The sequence below is a fragment of the Anarhichas minor genome, unplaced genomic scaffold (assembly GCF_050575085.1).
Source record: "Anarhichas minor isolate MPS153535 unplaced genomic scaffold, ASM5057508v1 ptg000003l, whole genome shotgun sequence".
NCBI lineage: Eukaryota > Metazoa > Chordata > Actinopteri > Perciformes > Anarhichadidae > Anarhichas > Anarhichas minor.
Window position 1 is genome coordinate 15,367,535 of NW_027466449.1, and position 18,717 is coordinate 15,386,251.

Here is an 18,717-nt window from a genome sequence, read left to right on the forward strand (position 1 = left end):
GGAAACCCCCTAATCAAGTTCTATACAAAGCTCCTCCAGTGTTCAAATGTAAGTATTCCTTCTCAAGGAGGAGGAGGAGATGAATAGATACATATTCATTCTAATTGTTTTTATTGTATTCACTACATTTAGCTTAACATGGGCTTGATTTATTTGTGTGTACGGTTCACTGGTCCATTATATATTAAGGTTGTGAACAACAGTAATGTGTGACATAAAAAGGCAGAGCTTTCTTAAAACTCAAGGTTCTTTTTCTCTTTTTTTTTCTGCAAACCGAACTGCCAAAATAGGTGAGGAGCTACAGCCTCTTCTTTCTCTGGAAACAGCCAAGCGGGAGGGAGGAGTTTAAACAAAGGCCCTCTCCACAGAAAAAAAAAATGGAGGCTTGTGCAGAGAAGCCATGGTGTCCTGCTCCTCACAGTCTACATGCTGCCATTTCTACTTCTAAAGCCTTCAAATGAGACAACTACGGCCAGGTTCTACACGTGGAAGCTTCAAACACTGTCACACTGGGTTGGTATGTCAAAAATAATCTTATTAATCATGTTGTTTTGTGGTTTTAGGCCTAGCTCTCTGCTTATTTTTTTCTTTCCCTGTCTCTGACACTCACCGTGCTGCCCCTGCCTGCACTGAACAAAGATAATTACTCAGGAAACATTTCGGCCAATCAGACGCGGCCTTGTATCCTGCCTGTGAGGAGAGCGACCAGTCAGGATCCGGCTAACATCACTGGGGCCTGATCGCCTTGCCTGAAGAGCGGAGCCTTCCCCGGCTGAGGGCTGAGAGTGTCCTCCATGTTTTATAAGTGTTGACATAACAGTGTGTCAGGCAGCCATGCATCCACAGAGGTAAGCTCTGTCTTTTTTGTTTTTGTTATCTCAACTCTCTGATAACAACATGGCTTCCTTCTTGTCGTTGTGGTGACTGTTGCTTTCTCACGATGAATGTGCACACCTTAAAAAATCTGTTTAGTGTGCAGCAGCAGCAGCAGGAGGAGGAGGAGGAGCTGGGGTGGATTGGAGGCCTCGCCAGGCCTCACCGCTCCACAGTGCTGAGGAGGAGGGTGGGGGGTTGGGTAACGACTCTCACCCTTGCTCTCGCTCTGTGTCTCAGGGTCACATGGGTGCCCCAGACAACCAGGCTACCATACAGGAGGCAGAGTGGACCATGGCAAATCCTTTTCCTTTTTATTTTGATAATGCAAAGGAGAGTTAGATTTAAAAATGGCACCCACACCTCCTTTCTGTTGTGTGGCAGTCCTGTGTTGTAGCCTGGCAGAGAAAGAATGGGGGGATGGGCAACGTAGGAGGAGGAGGGCGGGTATTATGTACCCTTTAGTACGTGGATTGGCTCTGTGCTGTTTTCTTGTGTGTCATGCCAGGCCGGGGAATAGACGTGGGGGGCAGCAGGCGGTTGTGTGCGAGTGCAGGGCATAACTGAATACTGGCTTTGCAGTCCGAATGTTTGCACGTAAAATAAATTGTTTACAAAACTGTGCGCCTTTTGAACACATTAAAGAAAAGCGTACTGGAGGACGGACGGAGTTTCTCCGCTCCACATTGAGGAGAGGAAGAGCAAACATGAAACAACCCTTTTTGTCGAAGGGCGAGTTGAGTGTTTAGAAATAAGACCTTGGGACCTTACTTCTATTTACAGCCGTAGGCCTTGAGTTTTGCAGCCCCGGGGCTTTGCCCTTCTCTACAGACCTATTGTGAAACTGCTTCCTCCACACTCCAGTCGTCAGACAGACAGTGGCCATTTTGTGTTTAGAGAGCTCTTCTTACAGATCAGACTGCAGGGACAGAGGAACAGCATGAGACAGGTTTTTACATGACGTGTGTGTGTTTGTACGTGTTGTTTGCAGATATTGCAATATTTTCTCTTATGGTGCTGCGGGCTTTTGAGTTTTATGCACATAACAGACATTATTATGTAAAATACAGATACAAAAAAAAGCAGTTCTTTCATGATATTTTATAAGAGATCTACACAAAGACGAGGTGTATAAGGGGACTCTCTACTGTGTGTTGCCTTTTATAGATATATATTTTTAGAGCACTTACTGTACATTGTGTTACATAATGTCTCACCGTTTTAGCAGTCTCAACTGCGTGGGCAAAACAAAGAGTGCTTTCTTTCTCTTGTGGCCTGACACAAGGCGTGTTTCATCTGCACGACAGAAAATAGCAACGTTACAATCAGTGTTTGTTGGACTAATTCCCTCACAACCAGAGGTTAACTTTTACTGCGATGAGCTGACTCCACAGTGCTGGATTGAGCCAGTAATATAATTGCCACACTGATAGTAAGAAATGTCAGCGATGTGTAATGTCGTTGGGGACAAATAGTGCAGCGTAGGTTGAATAGCAGAGCCACTGAGTTATGCATCACACCCACAAATATAATCTCCCAAAGGGCCTTTTTTTTTTTTTTTTTTTTTTTCAAATCCCCTCTGGTTTCGACTGTCGTAATGAAGAAGGGCAAGCAAAAGTAAAGGAATATGAAAGCGTCTAATGCAGGGGGAAATCTCTGCATTGCAGCAAAAATGCTTTTTAAGAGGAAGAGGGGAGCCTGCACACTGTGATCCGTGTAGCATAGCACAGCTGACCAATAATGTTCCACCCTGTTGGCCCTGCAGCCAATTGCAGCTGCAGTTGAGGTTAAAGATTGACAATCAGAGGCAGAGCAGCAGGGAGAGCAAGGGCCTTCTGGAAAATTCCACAGCCATCTTTGATTCGCCCTTTACAGCCTGATGTAAAAAATCCAGGTCAAATCTTTCTTTCATACAGCATATTCTGTGCATACTTGTAGTATAGTTTAATGTGGATCCATTGTTTAAAACTTGTAAAGGAGTCGTGCTAAAACAGGCATCTTTAACTAGTTAAAATGTAAACTAGGATCTTCTGCTTTTAATTGTGTTTTTGTTGAAGTCGATGGTATCCATTTCTTCATTTGTCTGCATGCGATCGTCGGTCTTGTTAAAGCTGAATGTCTTTTGTTATTTTATAGAACCTAATAATCTCTCTGGGGTTTTGTGCAGCACAGTGAGTAGGATGTTTTGTAGTCGATGCTATTAATTCCAAGAGTTTCCAGTGGCAGTTCCAGAGCAGAGACTACGATAATGATGTTTGCGTTGAATGGCTTTCCTCGACTGCCACATAGAGAGGCCATTCGTCTGTTTGATGTGAATGAACTGCACATTCTTTAAAGAGCAGAGAATAGCTTTGCCAGGATCTCAGTGTGGCTTCACATTGATGCTCTCTCTTTCTTCAAAATGAAATCTAATTATTCTATGACAGCAGTATTCAGGGAAGGAGGCAAGCCAAGACCGAAGACATTAAAAAAAAAGAAAGAAAGAGAGATGACTGCTTCTCATTTTGCTGGATTTTCTCGTGTCTCCGTCACTTGTGTTCCTCCTCTATCTCTGTGAAGGTTTGTCTTAACATAGCCGGGGTTTTTTGTTGTGTGTTAAATGTTGGACTGTAATCTCCACACATCTCTCTCTGGTCCTCCTGCATGGATGTGCCAGTGCTTGAGTCTGAGCCTCGGAGTGGGGGATGGGGGAGAGGGGGGAGGGGAGCAAGCTGTGGCCTCCATTTTCTGTGACGAGAGAACCCTGCTCGTCTCTCACTGGAGTGGAATCTAAAGGCATTGAGTCAGTGTTTCCTTTTTGTCCATCAGGTACTACTTGCAGAGGGGAATACTGTCAGTGTTTTCTTGATCCCGCGTCTCTCTGGAATACATCCCAGAATCTGCTGAGGATTTATCTGCCTAACTCTCCTTGTGTGATGGATCATAGCTCCTGATATGAGAATGTCCTCTGGATCAGCAGACTTTTTCACTATTGGTCATCATGCTGGTAGTTGCAGCAATGTCTTGCCATTTAAGAGTGTGTGTGTGTGTGTGTGTGTGTGTGCATTATTTAGGGTTGTGGCACGTTGTTCAGGAGCTCTGCCTGGTGACGGTGAATGTTCTCTCTTTTCAGGGCTGTGGTACACGTAGCAGAGCGGCTTGGCTATCGTAGTCTTATTTTCATGTGGGCCTCGTTTGTTCACTCAGTCCGGAACAGGAAGGCCCCGGGAGGGGTTGGTGTGTGTGTGTGTGGGTGTGTGTGTGTGTGTGTGTGTGGGTGGGACTGTTGGCAGCCTGAAACATGATACCCATGTGCCATGTTCTTAAAGAAACTCTGCGGCCATGTTTGCCATTTTTTCAGAAAATACAGGTTATGATGCATTTGTTCTTTTAAGTTTCGGTTTGATTTCCAGTCCGAGAGAACAAGGCATGTATTTGGAATAGCCCTGAAGTGTTGGCTTGGTCACAGTATCTGGTATTTTGTCTGGTAGAAAGAATCTAATCGTTGTTAAACCAGAATTGTGTAGCAAAACATGAGGTTGACTTGTTATTTAAATGAGTATAGGTTTAACAGCTGATGTGATCACATCTAATCTCTTTGAGTTAGGGTTCGTCAGAGCTGACTCATTAATCCCTATTTTAACCTCTATTCTCTATCAGAGAACTGACATTTGATCAACTTTGTGTGGAATGTCTCTTTAAGGGTGGAGGAGGGGACGTGAGGAGCATTCCTTTACTTTCAGAAGAGAGAGAGAGAAAAAAAAAGAAGCTTATCCCACAACTGTGGTTGACCTTTGAGTGGTAGCCTGTAAAGCCATCGTCCTAGCTGGAAACCAGAGCTATGAACTGGTCAAGTGTGTGACCTGTCAGGGGTCCTTGGGAGGGTTTTCTACCCGGGGCTCGTGAATAAAGGCTACATCCTTGGAACAAGGCCCTCAGTTGATCTGACAAAGAAGGAGCCAAATACTCAAAGACTTTCATTTATCGCCAGACTCCCTTTATTCTCATCCTTTAAAAAAAAAAAAAAGAAATCTTTTTCTCAGAGGAGATGAGATGAGAGCAGGACGGGTGACCTGGGGAATCACTTCTTGCCTTGCTAGATGTGCACGTTGGAGATTCAGTGTTAATCGCTTTAGGATCGGTTCATTATTTATGGATTTGTTTTTCTATGATATTAATTTTGTTTACGTCAGCTTCGTAGACGCAGCAGTCGAAAATGGCTGATTTAGAAAAAAAAAAAACACAGCATTCTTATGTAACTCCACCATTATGTATGTGGACATTTCCTAAATAGTAAACATGTGGTGCCAAATAAACAGAATTGCTGATAGTGATATAAACATGACATGGCCAGGAAAGCTTTGAATATACATGCAGTGAAGATACGGGACAGAATCATTTACATAGACCTGCTTTTAAGCTTGTGGGATGGATCTCTTGCTATTGGTCTCTATGGATGGCGTCCAACTCCTCCGTGTCACTGTGTTGCTACTGAAGGGGCTGGAGAGGGAGAGCAGAAACACACACGAGACGATATATATGTATATGTAGTGTAGACCAGCCCCTCATGACCCCCCCCCCCCCCCCCCCCCCCCTCCTCACTACAGGTCTATGCACTATCTATTACAAACAAAGATCAGGACCTCATCACACGACAATCTATAGCTTCAATTCCTCCCGAAGCGCGGAGTTGCAGGGTAATAAAACGGCCCTGCGTGTTGTTGTGAATATCAACTTGTGCTTAGCGGAGAGCAGCGTTGCCATGGCGATAGTTGCCATTCTCCCTCTCGGAACATAAAGAACATATTCGGACTCATTTGTCACTGATAACATGGAGAGGGTTTCTGAACTTGGTGTCAGGGATGTGCCGAAATCAAATGAAAACAATAGCAATGGAAAGCCTGCAGAGTCCCTATTGACAGATCCTCTGGGACCCGGGTGCCTTAGGTGGTGTTCCACTTGTTTACTGTTATGCTGATGTGGTTTCAGAGCACCCTTTCTGATTCTGTGTGTTTTTGCCTCTCTTCTTTCTGGGTGGCTCTCGTTCGGCGCTCTGCAGTCTGGCTGAGGAGGAGATAAAGACAGAGTCTGATGTGGTAGAGGGGATGGATGCGTCCGTACGATCCAAAGGTAAGTCTCTGAGGCTGCCTGCCTGTTTAGAATTTGTGTCAAGTATCAAACTAACAGTCTTGTTAGTTCAGAGGGAGCCCTCCACCTATTTGTTACTATAAAGCTAATATGTAGAAGTGGCATCTTCAATAATTGCTTTAAAATCAGTGTGATTGCTGTCAGTACTTGATGAGCTGAGCACTGCATCCGACTATCGAATTTCTCAGCTGGAACTGACTTGAATTTGCACTTCCTTGGTTTCTCTAAGACGTGTTAGGGTTTATGTTTGTTTCCTTCCCCTTGATATATTCTCAAAATAGCTAAATTGCTGCCATGGCACCTGTGTTTTAATCCTCTTAAGCGTGTGCGACGTGTTGCGTGCAGTAAACAATGCAAGCCTGTCTCCCATCGTGTGATGACCTTATTGTCTTTCTGCCTGCAGTCCCTGATCCACCGGGGTCAGCGGAACGAACCGTGGCCCCGCAGAAGAGAAAGGTGTCCAGTCCCACCCATTCCTCCAATGGGCACTCTCCCTCGGACACCTCCCCCAGCCCTCTGAAGAGAAAGAAGAAGCCCGGGGCCATCAACTGCCACAGCAAAGACCAGGTAAGTGCTCCAGTATACCCTCTTCAAGATCTGGCGTGCTCTCAAAGGCTGTGGTGTACGGTCTGTCCTTTCACACCAGGAAGTGGATTTAGCCAAAGAGATGGAACCAAGAATAATCCTAAACGAAGAGAACTTGAGCTGGCAATAAGCGCAATTACCATTACATTAAATCGGCCGTTTCAGTCTTAGGCTAAAACTACTTGGACTGCTAATCTTAGACTAAGATTTCTTTCGTTGATTACAAATTTTTATATTCTTTTCTCATGCTGAATGACTTTTTTTCCAAGATACTTATAAGCACATTTAAGCACATACAATCTGTAATTCTTTGTGGAGAAACTCAGTTTTACAGATCTGTCGATTTAATTCAACTCATCGATTAGTCTACAAAATTGTACGAGTGTTAGTCGACTAAGAATTGATTTGGTCCAGGGCAGCTTTAGGCCAGGTTATGCTCAACAAGAAGAAGTTTGTACGACTCGTTGTCCGCCCTCGTGGGGAATCGAATGTGTTTACAGCCGGTCTGAACGGCCGTACTCGACAAAAGGCAGACTGAAAAGCCTGCTGTCATAGTGAGGAGGAAGACGTATACGGGAAGAACCGTTCATTCTCAGACGGTCGCTCCTGGAAGTCATTCATATTGTTTTTACACACGAGGAGTGCCACAAAATAAGTTGTGTAAAGAATGAGAAAGCAGCGCTCGAAAGAGGACCTCAAACCATGGCTCCTTTCTCTTCTCCACATAACTGGCCGATCAGGGCCTGACGTGTGAATGTCACATTCAGAAAGTTACAGGAATTGTTGAAATGCGGGACTTATTTCCTTGTCAGAAACTCACCACATTGCCTGCGAGAGCACACCGATTTCGATTTTGAGTGACGTATACTGTCTGCTTAAAGATGGACAAACGTGTATGGATGTTACCTGCTGTGACGGTGGAGATGTATGGGACTGGTTGGTGTGTTGAGCAGTGCATTCTCAGCTCACACTGACTTTATTATTCTTGTCATTTATGTCCTGTTGTATGGTAAAATATAAGTCTTCTGCACATTGATGGTATATGACTCTACTACAAATGTGTTCAGTGTTTGCTTGCCAAATGAACGTGTTCCTGAGTGATTCCTTTTTACCCGTTAGTCATCTGTTGAACTTGCATGATTCTACCTTTTTGTTGTGTAATATTTTGACCGGTGTTGTAGATGCTTTGATTGGCAAATAAGCTGCAATTGAATTTTTACCACTACTCGTATTGACTTAATACCTAACACTAATTTGGTGTAAGCTTTACGACTCAAGCTTAAGATATGTTGGACTGTGAAGCATCCTCTTGAGCTGTGAAAGCAGATGCATCAGCTTCTATTCATCCCGTGTATCATCAGCAGAGTACCAGCTGGGCTCTGAACAGAGAACCATATCATGCATTGTGTTCACTCTCAGTTGAAATGTGAGCTTTCGATCCTCAAGCTTACGCTCTAAAACCTGTTATGTTATGTTACTCTTGTTTGACTCACAGTGGAAACAGTCACATGACCAGATTGCTGTAAAACATGTTCGGTTTATTACCATCACTTCCCTCTATGCTGCTTACCCTGCTTACCCCACCGTATTGCTGTCTTGTTTCTGTTGCACTGCACCTTTTTTGTGTTCCTGCGTGTTTTTTGAAACCTGCCCCCTTGTTTTTCTTGCCTGCATTTCAGTCAGAGCTAAGACATGGCCCCTTTTACTATATGAAGCAGCCAGCCCTCACCACAGACCCTGTTGATGTTGTACCGCAGGACGGCAGGAATGACTTCTACTGCTGGCTGTGCCACCGCGAGGGCCAGGTGCTCTGCTGTGAGCTCTGCCCCAGGGTGTACCACGCCAAGTGCCTCAAACTACCAGCCGAGCCCGAGGGCGACTGGTTCTGTCCAGAGTGTGAGGTATCTCGCAGAAGACGTGTATGTGTGTGTGGCTAATACGCAAATGATTGTGGCAAGGCACAATCTTGCTTGCTCGGTTGACAAATGGGGTGCCAGACTATGTGTCGTGTGCAGCTTCAGCCAGAGAGAAGGAGCTAGTCGGTGAAATCTCCTGCTTTTTCTTCTGTGGTTGATCCAAAAACCTGCAGACCTCTGGGCCTTTCCATGACACATGGTGTGACACCCCAGCAAGCTAACTGCTCACACTGCAAGTTTGAGAGATGTTTAGAGAATTTACTCTGCACTTCTATTCATTGGCAGAATTTTAAATATATGTATTAGCTAAATCCAAAGAAAGCAGGTAATATAAACTGAACAAAAGTTAAGATGTATGTTCATATTAGTTTCAATGGGCCTCATTCACCAATACGTTTATTTTTCTTTAATTTGTTCTTGAGAAACGTTTATGGCAGATTCAGGACATGCTCTTAAACCACAGAATTGTTCGTACCTGTTTCCTTATAATGAGGAATCCATTGTCCTATTGAATTCAAGGTGTGTGCCTGTTGATCCTAATCAGCAAAGGTAAACGCCTGCTAATCTGCATAAAGGGTCACGAGAATGAAGCGCCTTTTGAAACGCCCAAACAAAAGTCTAAACAGGGTGGAGCGCAAGACTTCAAACGTTAAAAAAACCTTCTGCAGGAAGTGAATACCAAACAAGTTTAAACAATATACAATATTTAGAAGTGGATCATAAGTACATGATTTAAAAAAAAAAAAATTCTTTATTTCTCTTGCAGATTATCACCTAATTGATATTTGTATATTTATTATATGAATATAAAGTAATGAAACAGACAGCTTTGCTATTTACTGAATTTCATTGACGGTTTCAAACGCTTTTCAAATGACTGTATACTGTACTGTGTATATTATAATACAGTACTGTATAGACTACTGTAGTTCACATTATAATTAGGCTGTAGACTAACACAGCATTGTGCTGTTTATATACAGCAACATCAGTGCTACTCCATATGTAGTCATGTATAATAGAAGCTAAAATGATCACTGTTAGAGGACTACTTGATTACTGTGAGCAAATTAAATATTAATCTTCATTAAAACTACGTAAGTGGGTTTTAAGAAGACATTGCTCGTCAAGAGCAGTTGGTGAATGAGGTCCAATGTCCTTTTGATGTATGTTAACTTCACTATGGGTTAATTAATGTAATTCATTATTAAACGTTTTTTATTATTGTTGCAGAAAATAACAGTTGCTGAATGCATCGAAACCCAGAGCAAGGCAATGACAATGCTGACAATAGACCAACTCTCCTACTTGCTCAAATTTGCACTTCAAAAGATTAAACAGCCTGGGGTGAGTCTTTAAAGATCCGTTGAATGCTGGTTTTAAAAGTGCCTTATTCTCTATGTCTAAGAAAGTGTTTTATATAAAGCCCCTCTAAGCAGATGTGTGATATTGAGCTATATAAATAAGATTGATGTGACTTTACTTTGGTATGCAAACACAAAAGTCCAGGAAATATATCCAGGACATGAGACTTGTTTGGCTAAAGTATTTACTTGTTTTTTCTTTTCCACATTTGTCTAAACCGAGCAGACTGAGCCTTTTCAGAAACCCGTGTCTCTGGAACAGCACCCGGATTATGCAGAGTACATTTTCCACGTGATGGACCTGTCGACTTTAGAAAAGGTAATGTTGTTTATTTTTCTTTGATTTGAACGTAAAAATGGTAAAAGAAATATACTAAAAATGTCTTTAAAAATGTAGAGAAAAAGTGTTGATCGAGCAGGAAGGGACAGCAAACGTGTGTGAAGCCTTATTGGGAATGTGTGTGTGTGTGTATGTTTATGTGTGTGTATATACTGTATGTGGACTTGATTGTCCACCAGATTCCAACATTTTCTTTGGCTCACCAAAACGAAAAAGCAGCACGAGAACATTTAACATATTAAACATGTAACAGAACAAAGTCCCAAGATGCCGAGTCCAGTTCACAAGAAAAAGTACAGATACTACAATACATAAAGCAAACTTTGGATCAATATTTGTGGCCCAGCATTTACAATATTTGAATATTTTCAGTGAAGTACCTTGTCTTTGATTTTATTTTTTTCACTTTTTAATAGAATATCAAAAAGAAAATGTATGGCTGCACTGAAGCCTTTCTTGCTGACATGAAATGGATCTTACACAACTGCATCATCTACAATGGAGGTAAGCCAGTTTGACCTATATCAGCAATCCCTCTACTCTGCTAATTAAAAATATTAAGATTGTGACTTTATTCCAGGTAATCACAAATTAACAGCAACTGCAAAAGTCATCGTCAAGATTTGTGAACATGAGGTAAAGAAGCTTCACCTAATAATACCAACTATTCTGTAGATGAGTGTGATTTAAAGATGAATTGCATCTTTGTCATGTATTATATATTTCTAGATGAATGAGATTGAGGTGTGTCCAGAGTGCTACCTGTCTTCATGCCAAAAAAGGGACAACTGGTTTTGTGAGCCATGTGTAGGTCCTTACGCGATCTTAAATACTGTATTCAAACATTTCAGTTTTGATTGCAGATCTGTGAGGAGTTTGATTATTTGTGCTTCGTCCCTTATAGAGTCCACCCCACCCTCTGGTCTGGGCTAAACTAAAGGGCTTTCCCTTCTGGCCAGCAAAAGCACTTCGGGAAAAGGACGGGCAGGTAGACGCACGCTTCTTTGGGCAACATGACAGGTGAGAGAAGCTTTTGAGCATTGTAGAGGATCTATAGCTCTGTGTTTAGCTTGTTGGACCAGAACTAAGTCATAAGTAATTCTCCTGGTCATTGTAACTTGATGAATGTTTTGTTGTGCTTATATGTAGGGCCTGGGTCCCCATCAACAACTGCTACCTCATGTCCAAAGAGATTCCTTTCTCTGTGAAGAAGACAAAGAGCATTTTCAACAGTGCCATGCAAGAGATGGAGGTCTATGTGGAAAATATTCGCAAGAAATTTGGGGTATTCAACTATGCACCCTTCCGCACTCCCTTCACACCAAACAACCAGCTACAGATGCTACTGGACCCCTCCAACCCCAGTGCTGGGACCGTGAAAACAGAGAAACCGGATAAACTACGCTTCAACTTCGATATAACCGCGTCTCCTAAGATGGTCCTCGGCAAGAGTTCCACGCCCAGTGGCATGGGTCGGATGGTCTCAATGACGGACATGCCTCGGTCTCCCATGAGCACTAACTCCTCGGTTCACACTGGGTCCGATGGGGAGCAGGACATGGAAAAGCCCGGCAGGAATCCCGCCTTCCACTACAGCACTGGAGAGGAATCAATGGACTGTACTGGTAAATAAACATCGATATTTTTACAGTCGCAATTTATGAAATGATGACGTGAAAGGGGTTGCTGGTAGAGTTGAACCTACAGAGAATTTATGGAGGCTTTCTAGAGCTTTATAGCAAGTTTCAGCTCTTTGTTTAGCTGTCCGGCGTGGTTGAGACAAAACCAGAGCTAAAAGTAAAGTGAATGTTGGACTTACATTCATGAATTATATTGTTGCTTCATAACTGCTGCATGTGTAAAGACTTTGCTAACAAGTTCCACATATTAACTGATATCAACTTAAAAGGGGATGATGTGTCAGTGTTCACAACTTGTTTGTCCTGCCCTAAAATGGCCACTCAAAGGGTTTAAATTAGCCATGAGAGGAGTGATGCCCTTTATTAAAAACTATTTTACATTTGTAATTACAGCATCTCCAGTCTCGGGGAAGATGGGTCCTGCAGGCAACGCGGCAGGCAGCCCGAAGCCCTTTAACCCTGGACTGGTCCCCAAGCAGGAGAGGACCGCAGGCACAGGCGGCATCCTCAATCTCAACCTGGGTCAGTTCCAACAGCACAAATATGCTGTAATGATGATGTTAGATGTTAACAATCATCATTGCCATGTTAGCTTATACTTAGTTTGTACTGATATCGAACATTTACCTGTTCCTCTCAGATCGGGTGAAGGCTGAGATGGATCTGAAGGAGCTGAGTGAGACCGTGCAACAACAACAACAGCAGCAGCAACAACAAGGAGCGTCCGCTTCCCTTCCCACCCCAAAGAGACTCATCAGGAGCCTGGACAAGACCATTGAGAGCTGCAAGGCACAGCTCGGTACATATCCAATCACCTTTGTGCTATTTTCTCATAAAAGAATAATATTCCAGTAATTTTAAGAATATTTCAGGGATTTTTTGGTGTTTTTTTTTGTAGTGCATTTACAGGGAAAATATTTGTTTTCAATTTGATACAGTAAATCATGAGTGACTAATTTTTACATGTTTAATGTTGTGATAAATTAGGAAGAATTTACCCAAAAAGCTGACACGTGTAATATCAGACAAAGCGTGGCTGCTACTGACTCAGGGTTGGTGTTTGGAAACAGTCAGGCTATTAGCAAAGGCAAATATTTTTTTATTCTTTATTCCAGTCTGTCTGACAGAAGGTGTTTTAACTCTTTCAAAACTTGTAATCAATAATGTGTGTTTCTCCATTCAGGGATAGACGAGATCTCTGAAGATGTGTACAAAGGTGTGGATCACAGCGACTCTGACGACTCTGAGAAATCTGACTCGAGTGACAGCGAGTATCTCAGCGACGAGGAACACAAGCCAAAGAACTCCGTCCAGGACGACCATGACAAAGCAGAGAGAAAAAGGCCCAAAGCAAACACAGATGGAGAGATTAAGGAGGGGGTCACAGGGAAAGTGGATAAAGCCACCCCTGAACTTCTGCATAAAGACAAACACGGTGCCAATGGCCCTGATAGGGGCCTCCAGGACAAGCCCAGGATGCCCCAGTCGCAGCCCCTCGCTGACAAACCCAAAGCCCAAGAGGAGGGCAGAGCAGCTGCTGCCACATCATCGGCTGAGCAAGACTCCGATTCTGAAAGAGAGCTGGTGATCGACCTGGGAGACGAACATGGAGGCCGTGACTCAAAGAGGGCGAGAAGAGAGCCGGGAGCTTCTGCGGCTAAAACTCTCAAAGAGCCTAATGTTGCCAAGCTGGAAGGTGAGGCCTTTGACATACTGTATCCATTTCCTCCCGTCGTTCTCATTCGGACTTGTGTCTCAGTTAGAAGGACGACTGGGAGGAAATAATCCCCTTGAAATGTTGGAACACAAAATAGTGACATGCAGGCCAGTTTGAGCTACAATGCAAGTAGTTTCACCCTTTCCTTAAGAAAATACCATCACTCTTTGTGGATACAAAAAATATTAATAGAAATATCAATTGCCATAAAACTTACAAAAAGGAACATTACAACTATCTTTTGAGAATCGATCACATACCAGTTTTCATCTTAACCATCAAAAACTCCTACAATTCTGTAGTCTTTCAACCAAATTGTTTAAAACAAACCTTAAGACACACCTACCTTCTGTCTCTAAAAATGTATGGATAACCATTTCAATGTCTGCAGTTGACCATAACGCATTCCTCCATTTAACAGAGTACTCCACAGATGTAGCATTGCTCTCCTAGAATTGTTGGAAACACAATGGACAGTTCAAAATGGATGCAGCAGAACCATAGATATAGTTATTTTAAATTCCACATTTTCTTCTTCCTTGTCAAAATGTACGTTACCCACAATGCAATTCAAGCAGCAACAGTTTGGTGAGAGATTCAGGTGTGTTATGCTAGAAGTGGCTAATGTTTCCTCAAGCCACTACTCTTAAACAAATATGAGTGTCATCACTTAAGACAGTTCATCAGATTTTGTGAAGCTTCTTTTGGTGCCACAAAAGGCTTTATCCAATCTTTTTTTTACATATGCAGCTTTACCTTCCAATACCTGTTGAGGGAAATTGAATGAAAGGGGAACTCCTCCAGTTTTACACATCACTCGTTCTCAAAAACAAATGTCCTCCAGTAGACTCTACAAAAATGTCTTCACGTTAACTTCCAGATTTAACCCTCTTGGGCTTAAAGTGCCCAGTTTAGAAATCCAGAAAGCCCGACACTTATGGAGAAATATTATTATTTTTCTGTTCAGGTAAACTGGCTTCATCTGCTGCAGCAGCTGCTCCGTCACGGGAATCCGCCCCTAACCTGAAGGACACTTTGCAACCCGCCATCACAGCAGCCCTCAACCTTGTTTCCACCAACCTTGTGCCCAGTGCCACCACAGCTACCAGCGTATCCCCCGGTGCACCCTCTCCTGCCTCCACCTCGGCCTCCACAACATCCCCCGTACCTGCAGCTTCAAAGAAACAGCGCCCTCTACTGCCCAAAGAGGCGGCTCAGGCTGTGCAGCGAGCAGTGGTTTGGAATCCAACCAAATTCCAGACGTCCTCTCAGAAGTGGCACATGCAGAAGGTGCAGAGGCAGCAGCAGCATGGAGAGCAGTCACCAGTGCAGACGCCGGCCCAGAGTCCGGGGCAGGCAAGCAGCCCACAGCAGGTTCAGTCCCAACAGCAGAACTCCTCAAGTACCCGCTATCAGACCAGACAAGCTGCCAAGGGTATATGCACCAGCATAATCAATCACCTTAACATTGAACTTAAAATAAAAAGATAAAATGTGTATTTAAAAAATCCTCCTTCATCCCCTGCAGTGCAAAAAGACGTGCCTCAGAGTACTTCCTCATCAACAGCTGCCCAGGTCACATCTGGTAGCTCCTCGTCAGGAGACGTGCAGATCCCCACAGGCTCAGCAGAGGTGGCTGCGGATATAACCAAGTACACAAACAAAGTAATTTGGCTAATTTTACCTCCTATAAATTGAATAACTGCTCTCTTCACTTCATTTTTCAGGATTAAAAGTGGTTAAAACTGTCGGCTAATATCACATGTTTTTGCTAAAAATCTGCAGATTATGGACACAATAAAAGGGACAATGACTGAAATCTACAATGATCTCTCCAAAAGCACTTCAGGAAACACAATTGCAGAGGTAAATTCTGGCTTATAGACTGATGCTTATTTAACATGTCATAAAAATACGAGGCAAGTTTTAATCTCTGGGCAATTTTGCCACAGATTCGCCGACTAAGGATAGAGATTGAGAAGCTCCAGTGGCTGCATCAACAAGAGTTGTCAGAGATGAAGCACAATCTTGGTAAGTTGACGTTCTACTGAACCGGTAGTAATATGGCTACACATGGCAGGAGTTTCAAGTTGTTTTCATTTTGTCTCACTTAAATGCAGAACTGACGATGGCAGAGATGAGGCAGAGCCTGGAGCAGGAAAGGGAGCGCTTGGTGGCTGAGGTGAAAAAGCAGACGGAGGTGGAAAAGCAGCAGGCAGTGGACGAGACCAAAAAGAAACAGTGGTGCGCTAACTGCAGGAAGGAGGCCATCTTCTATTGCTGCTGGAATACCAGTTACTGTGATTACCCCTGTCAGCAAGCCCACTGGCCTGAACACATGAAGTCCTGCACACAGTCAGGTAATATAACCACACTCACAAAACACTAGTGTGTTCAATATATAAATGTGGACAAAATCTGTTGTTGATTTATGTTGAGTGCTGTGATGCACAGAGTTGTCACACAATGGTTATTAAAGATAATTGGCAAATACAAATACCAAAAGTCATTGTTTTATTACATGAAATTAACATCATTTAAAAATCTAATAAAACAGTCTGCCAAAGATACTCATAAAACAAAAATATATACTCAAGTATTGTATTATTTATTATTTAGAGCTGATTGATGTGAACGCTTCCCCAGTTAATCGTTTCCTGTTGCAGATGAAGCAACCAGTATTTGTTCCTCAAGTACTGTGATCTGAATTGAAATGTTATTTGACATGAAAGACGCATGGCAATAAAGTGTGCAATAAATACTGTGTACTGTATTGCACTGTAGAGGAATATACAGCATGTTTTCTCTGCCATCAGGATGACTAATTCTCCTGATGTTAACCAGATTTATGTCAAAAATTAAAACGTTTTTGTACTTTAATGCCTGGCTTTTTCTTGTGTATTAAAAAAATAATAATAATTCTAATTTCCTTGTTACTTTTGTGAAATAGTAGATTAAAGCTGTCTTTGGGAACTTGTATAGGAATAAACTTTTATGAAACTGATGACTGATGTCACTATATCCTGACAGAAGTACATGAGACAGATAAGCTGTGAAAAAGTCAGGTTCCTCTGCTTCTTTTTGGTGCATTTGCAAGATTCCGCCGCACCTGAAGGAAAAACAACGCAGCTGTCAATCACTACTCGTAAAGCTAGTGAATTCCGGTCAAACTGTCAGCCTGCAGCGCTGATCAAATATGAATCAAGATTCTGTTACTGTATTGCCCATATATCTGCTCAAATGCTTTCAGAAACATATATTTATTGAACTGTTTAGCTGTAAAATGAGTTTGCTCTGGTCGGTGGGCGGTGCTTGGTTTTGGCTCGACTGTTTTCAAAATGGCGGCAGGATCACAAACTTTCATGTACACATAGTGACAGTTTAAGAAAATATGCTAAAACTTTAGTTTTTTGTTATTACTAACTGCATCTACTTTCTCTTGAGTCTGATGTGAAACTAATTTTATTCAGATGAGTTATCTTTCGTTGTTGTTTTTTGTTATTGTTTTGAAACCGACACTGAACTGCATTTCATTTTTTTAATATGGGAAATGGAAATTCCAAGGCAGCTCCTTCTCCATGCTTTCTATATTTACACTGCAGCATCTTGCAATAAATGTCAAATGTATAATGGACATGACACCATCCGAGACACACATTCCTCCTATAAACTCAACCCCACTGTCACCTAGCCCCCGGCTCCTCTCAACCTAAGCACGCATTACTTCAAAAGCTCATATAATGTATCTAACCAACTGAAAAAAGGTGTAACTTTTCAATAATACATACAGATAGCTTACCTCATCATTGTTTTATAGACAGAGCCTTGCCTCTCTCTCTACCTGCAGGGGGGTAAGAGGCAAATTCTGCGGATACACAGTGTCGATGTTCTCAGTTTATATTTTTGTTTTCCCTTCCAGCCACAGCTCCACAGCAGGACCCAGAGGCAGAGTCCAACTCGGACCCTTCAGTGAAATCATCAAGCCACTCTCCTCCCAAGCAGACCCTGCCCTCTGGAGCAGGACCCTTATCAGACAAAAGCAACTCTCCCACATTCGTTGACAAGAGCAAGGACAGCGCTGGCGTTACTGTGACCTAACTGCTACACTACAGATACTCTCATTTTGCCAGGCCGCTGTGGGGCTTGTCGCGTCAAGACATACGGTGTCAAACTTGGTGCTTGAAGGCCTGCAGCGCTATGACAAATCACTTTGATTTTTTTTTTTTTCATTCCCATGTGTACATCTGCTTGGTGGACTTTTTTGTTGTTGCTGTTGTCATCTCTCATTCGCAGTTTCCACAAGTCTGTGTTCAGGTGGATTCACAATGTGAAAGTAGTCTGTCTTGAGAAATAAAATGTGAGGTTGTATGTTTTCATATTGTAGTTTTGTTATAGCTCTGTTACCACTTTGTTTCAAGTTTGAACAAGATTGTATCAACTCACAGAATATTTACACTTTTCAATGCTGCTCTTAAGTACTTAATTGCTGTATCATTTAGTGGATTTATCTCAATATTATGAGACAAAAACAGCCACCAACAGTTGATATTCATTCATCATGGTGCCATCAGAGGTATGTTGAGTTATGCAAGTTTAATCTTTGTTTTAAACCATGTTCACTTCATGTCAACTGGGATATTTTGAGTAATGCAAGTTTAAACTTAATGTTTTCAACTATGTCAGCGGGGGCATTTTTGGCTCATACCAACTTTGTATTGTAGTTAAACATTGTATAGACATACATAAAAAAATATCTGTGATTTATTTTAAAAAAAGAACATTCAAACTGTACAAAGTTTTTGTAAGAAAATACCTGAACAATATTTATAGTGTTATATGTTTTTATAGTATGTTTAATGAAATCACATTTCTATGTGTCTAAAAAAAAAAAAAAGTTATTTGAAAATAAATTACTTAATATGAATGTCAGCTCTAAGCGAAGCCTCTGTTTAACTTGTTATCCAAAGCTGGTGTAAATCCTGATCAGACTGTCTGTAAGAGTTGGGTAGGAATAAATAGAAACTGCATTTTGGCTGGACATTATTTCCTGTGCGCATGTCTGTTTTGAGCTTGTGTTCGTGTTTACATATTGTACATACAATAAATGGACTCGTGAAGAAAAAATAAAAATGCTCTGATCAACCTAACGCAGTGC

The 18,717-nt window shown here is 42.2% G+C and overlaps 1 protein-coding gene across 6 annotated transcripts; it reads left to right on the top strand.

Moving 5' to 3' along the window:
• The first annotated feature begins 355 nt into the window (after nucleotides 1–355).
• On the top strand, nucleotides 356–18,709 carry LOC142958241 (MYND-type zinc finger-containing chromatin reader ZMYND8-like). 6 transcript variants are annotated; one of them, XM_076099780.1, is made up of 21 exons: nucleotides 356–517; nucleotides 640–848; nucleotides 5,912–5,982; nucleotides 6,404–6,567; nucleotides 8,265–8,486; nucleotides 9,735–9,848; nucleotides 10,092–10,184; nucleotides 10,622–10,709; nucleotides 10,768–10,841; nucleotides 10,935–11,012; nucleotides 11,110–11,225; nucleotides 11,355–11,830; nucleotides 12,239–12,367; nucleotides 12,486–12,644; nucleotides 13,029–13,541; nucleotides 14,530–14,997; nucleotides 15,091–15,227; nucleotides 15,348–15,428; nucleotides 15,515–15,593; nucleotides 15,683–15,922; nucleotides 17,482–18,709. In XM_076099780.1, exons 2-21 carry the CDS (start codon nucleotides 835–837, stop codon nucleotides 17,658–17,660), a joined length of 3,495 nt encoding a protein of 1,164 aa, XP_075955895.1. In that variant the 5' UTR covers nucleotides 356–517; nucleotides 640–834; the 3' UTR covers nucleotides 17,661–18,709. The 6 variants fall into 6 exon arrangements, with proteins under 6 accessions (XP_075955895.1, XP_075955897.1, XP_075955896.1 ...); XM_076099782.1 differs by having other exon boundaries at nucleotides 10,786–10,841; XM_076099781.1 differs by having other exon boundaries at nucleotides 672–848.
• The last annotated feature ends 8 nt before the right edge of the window (nucleotides 18,710–18,717 follow it).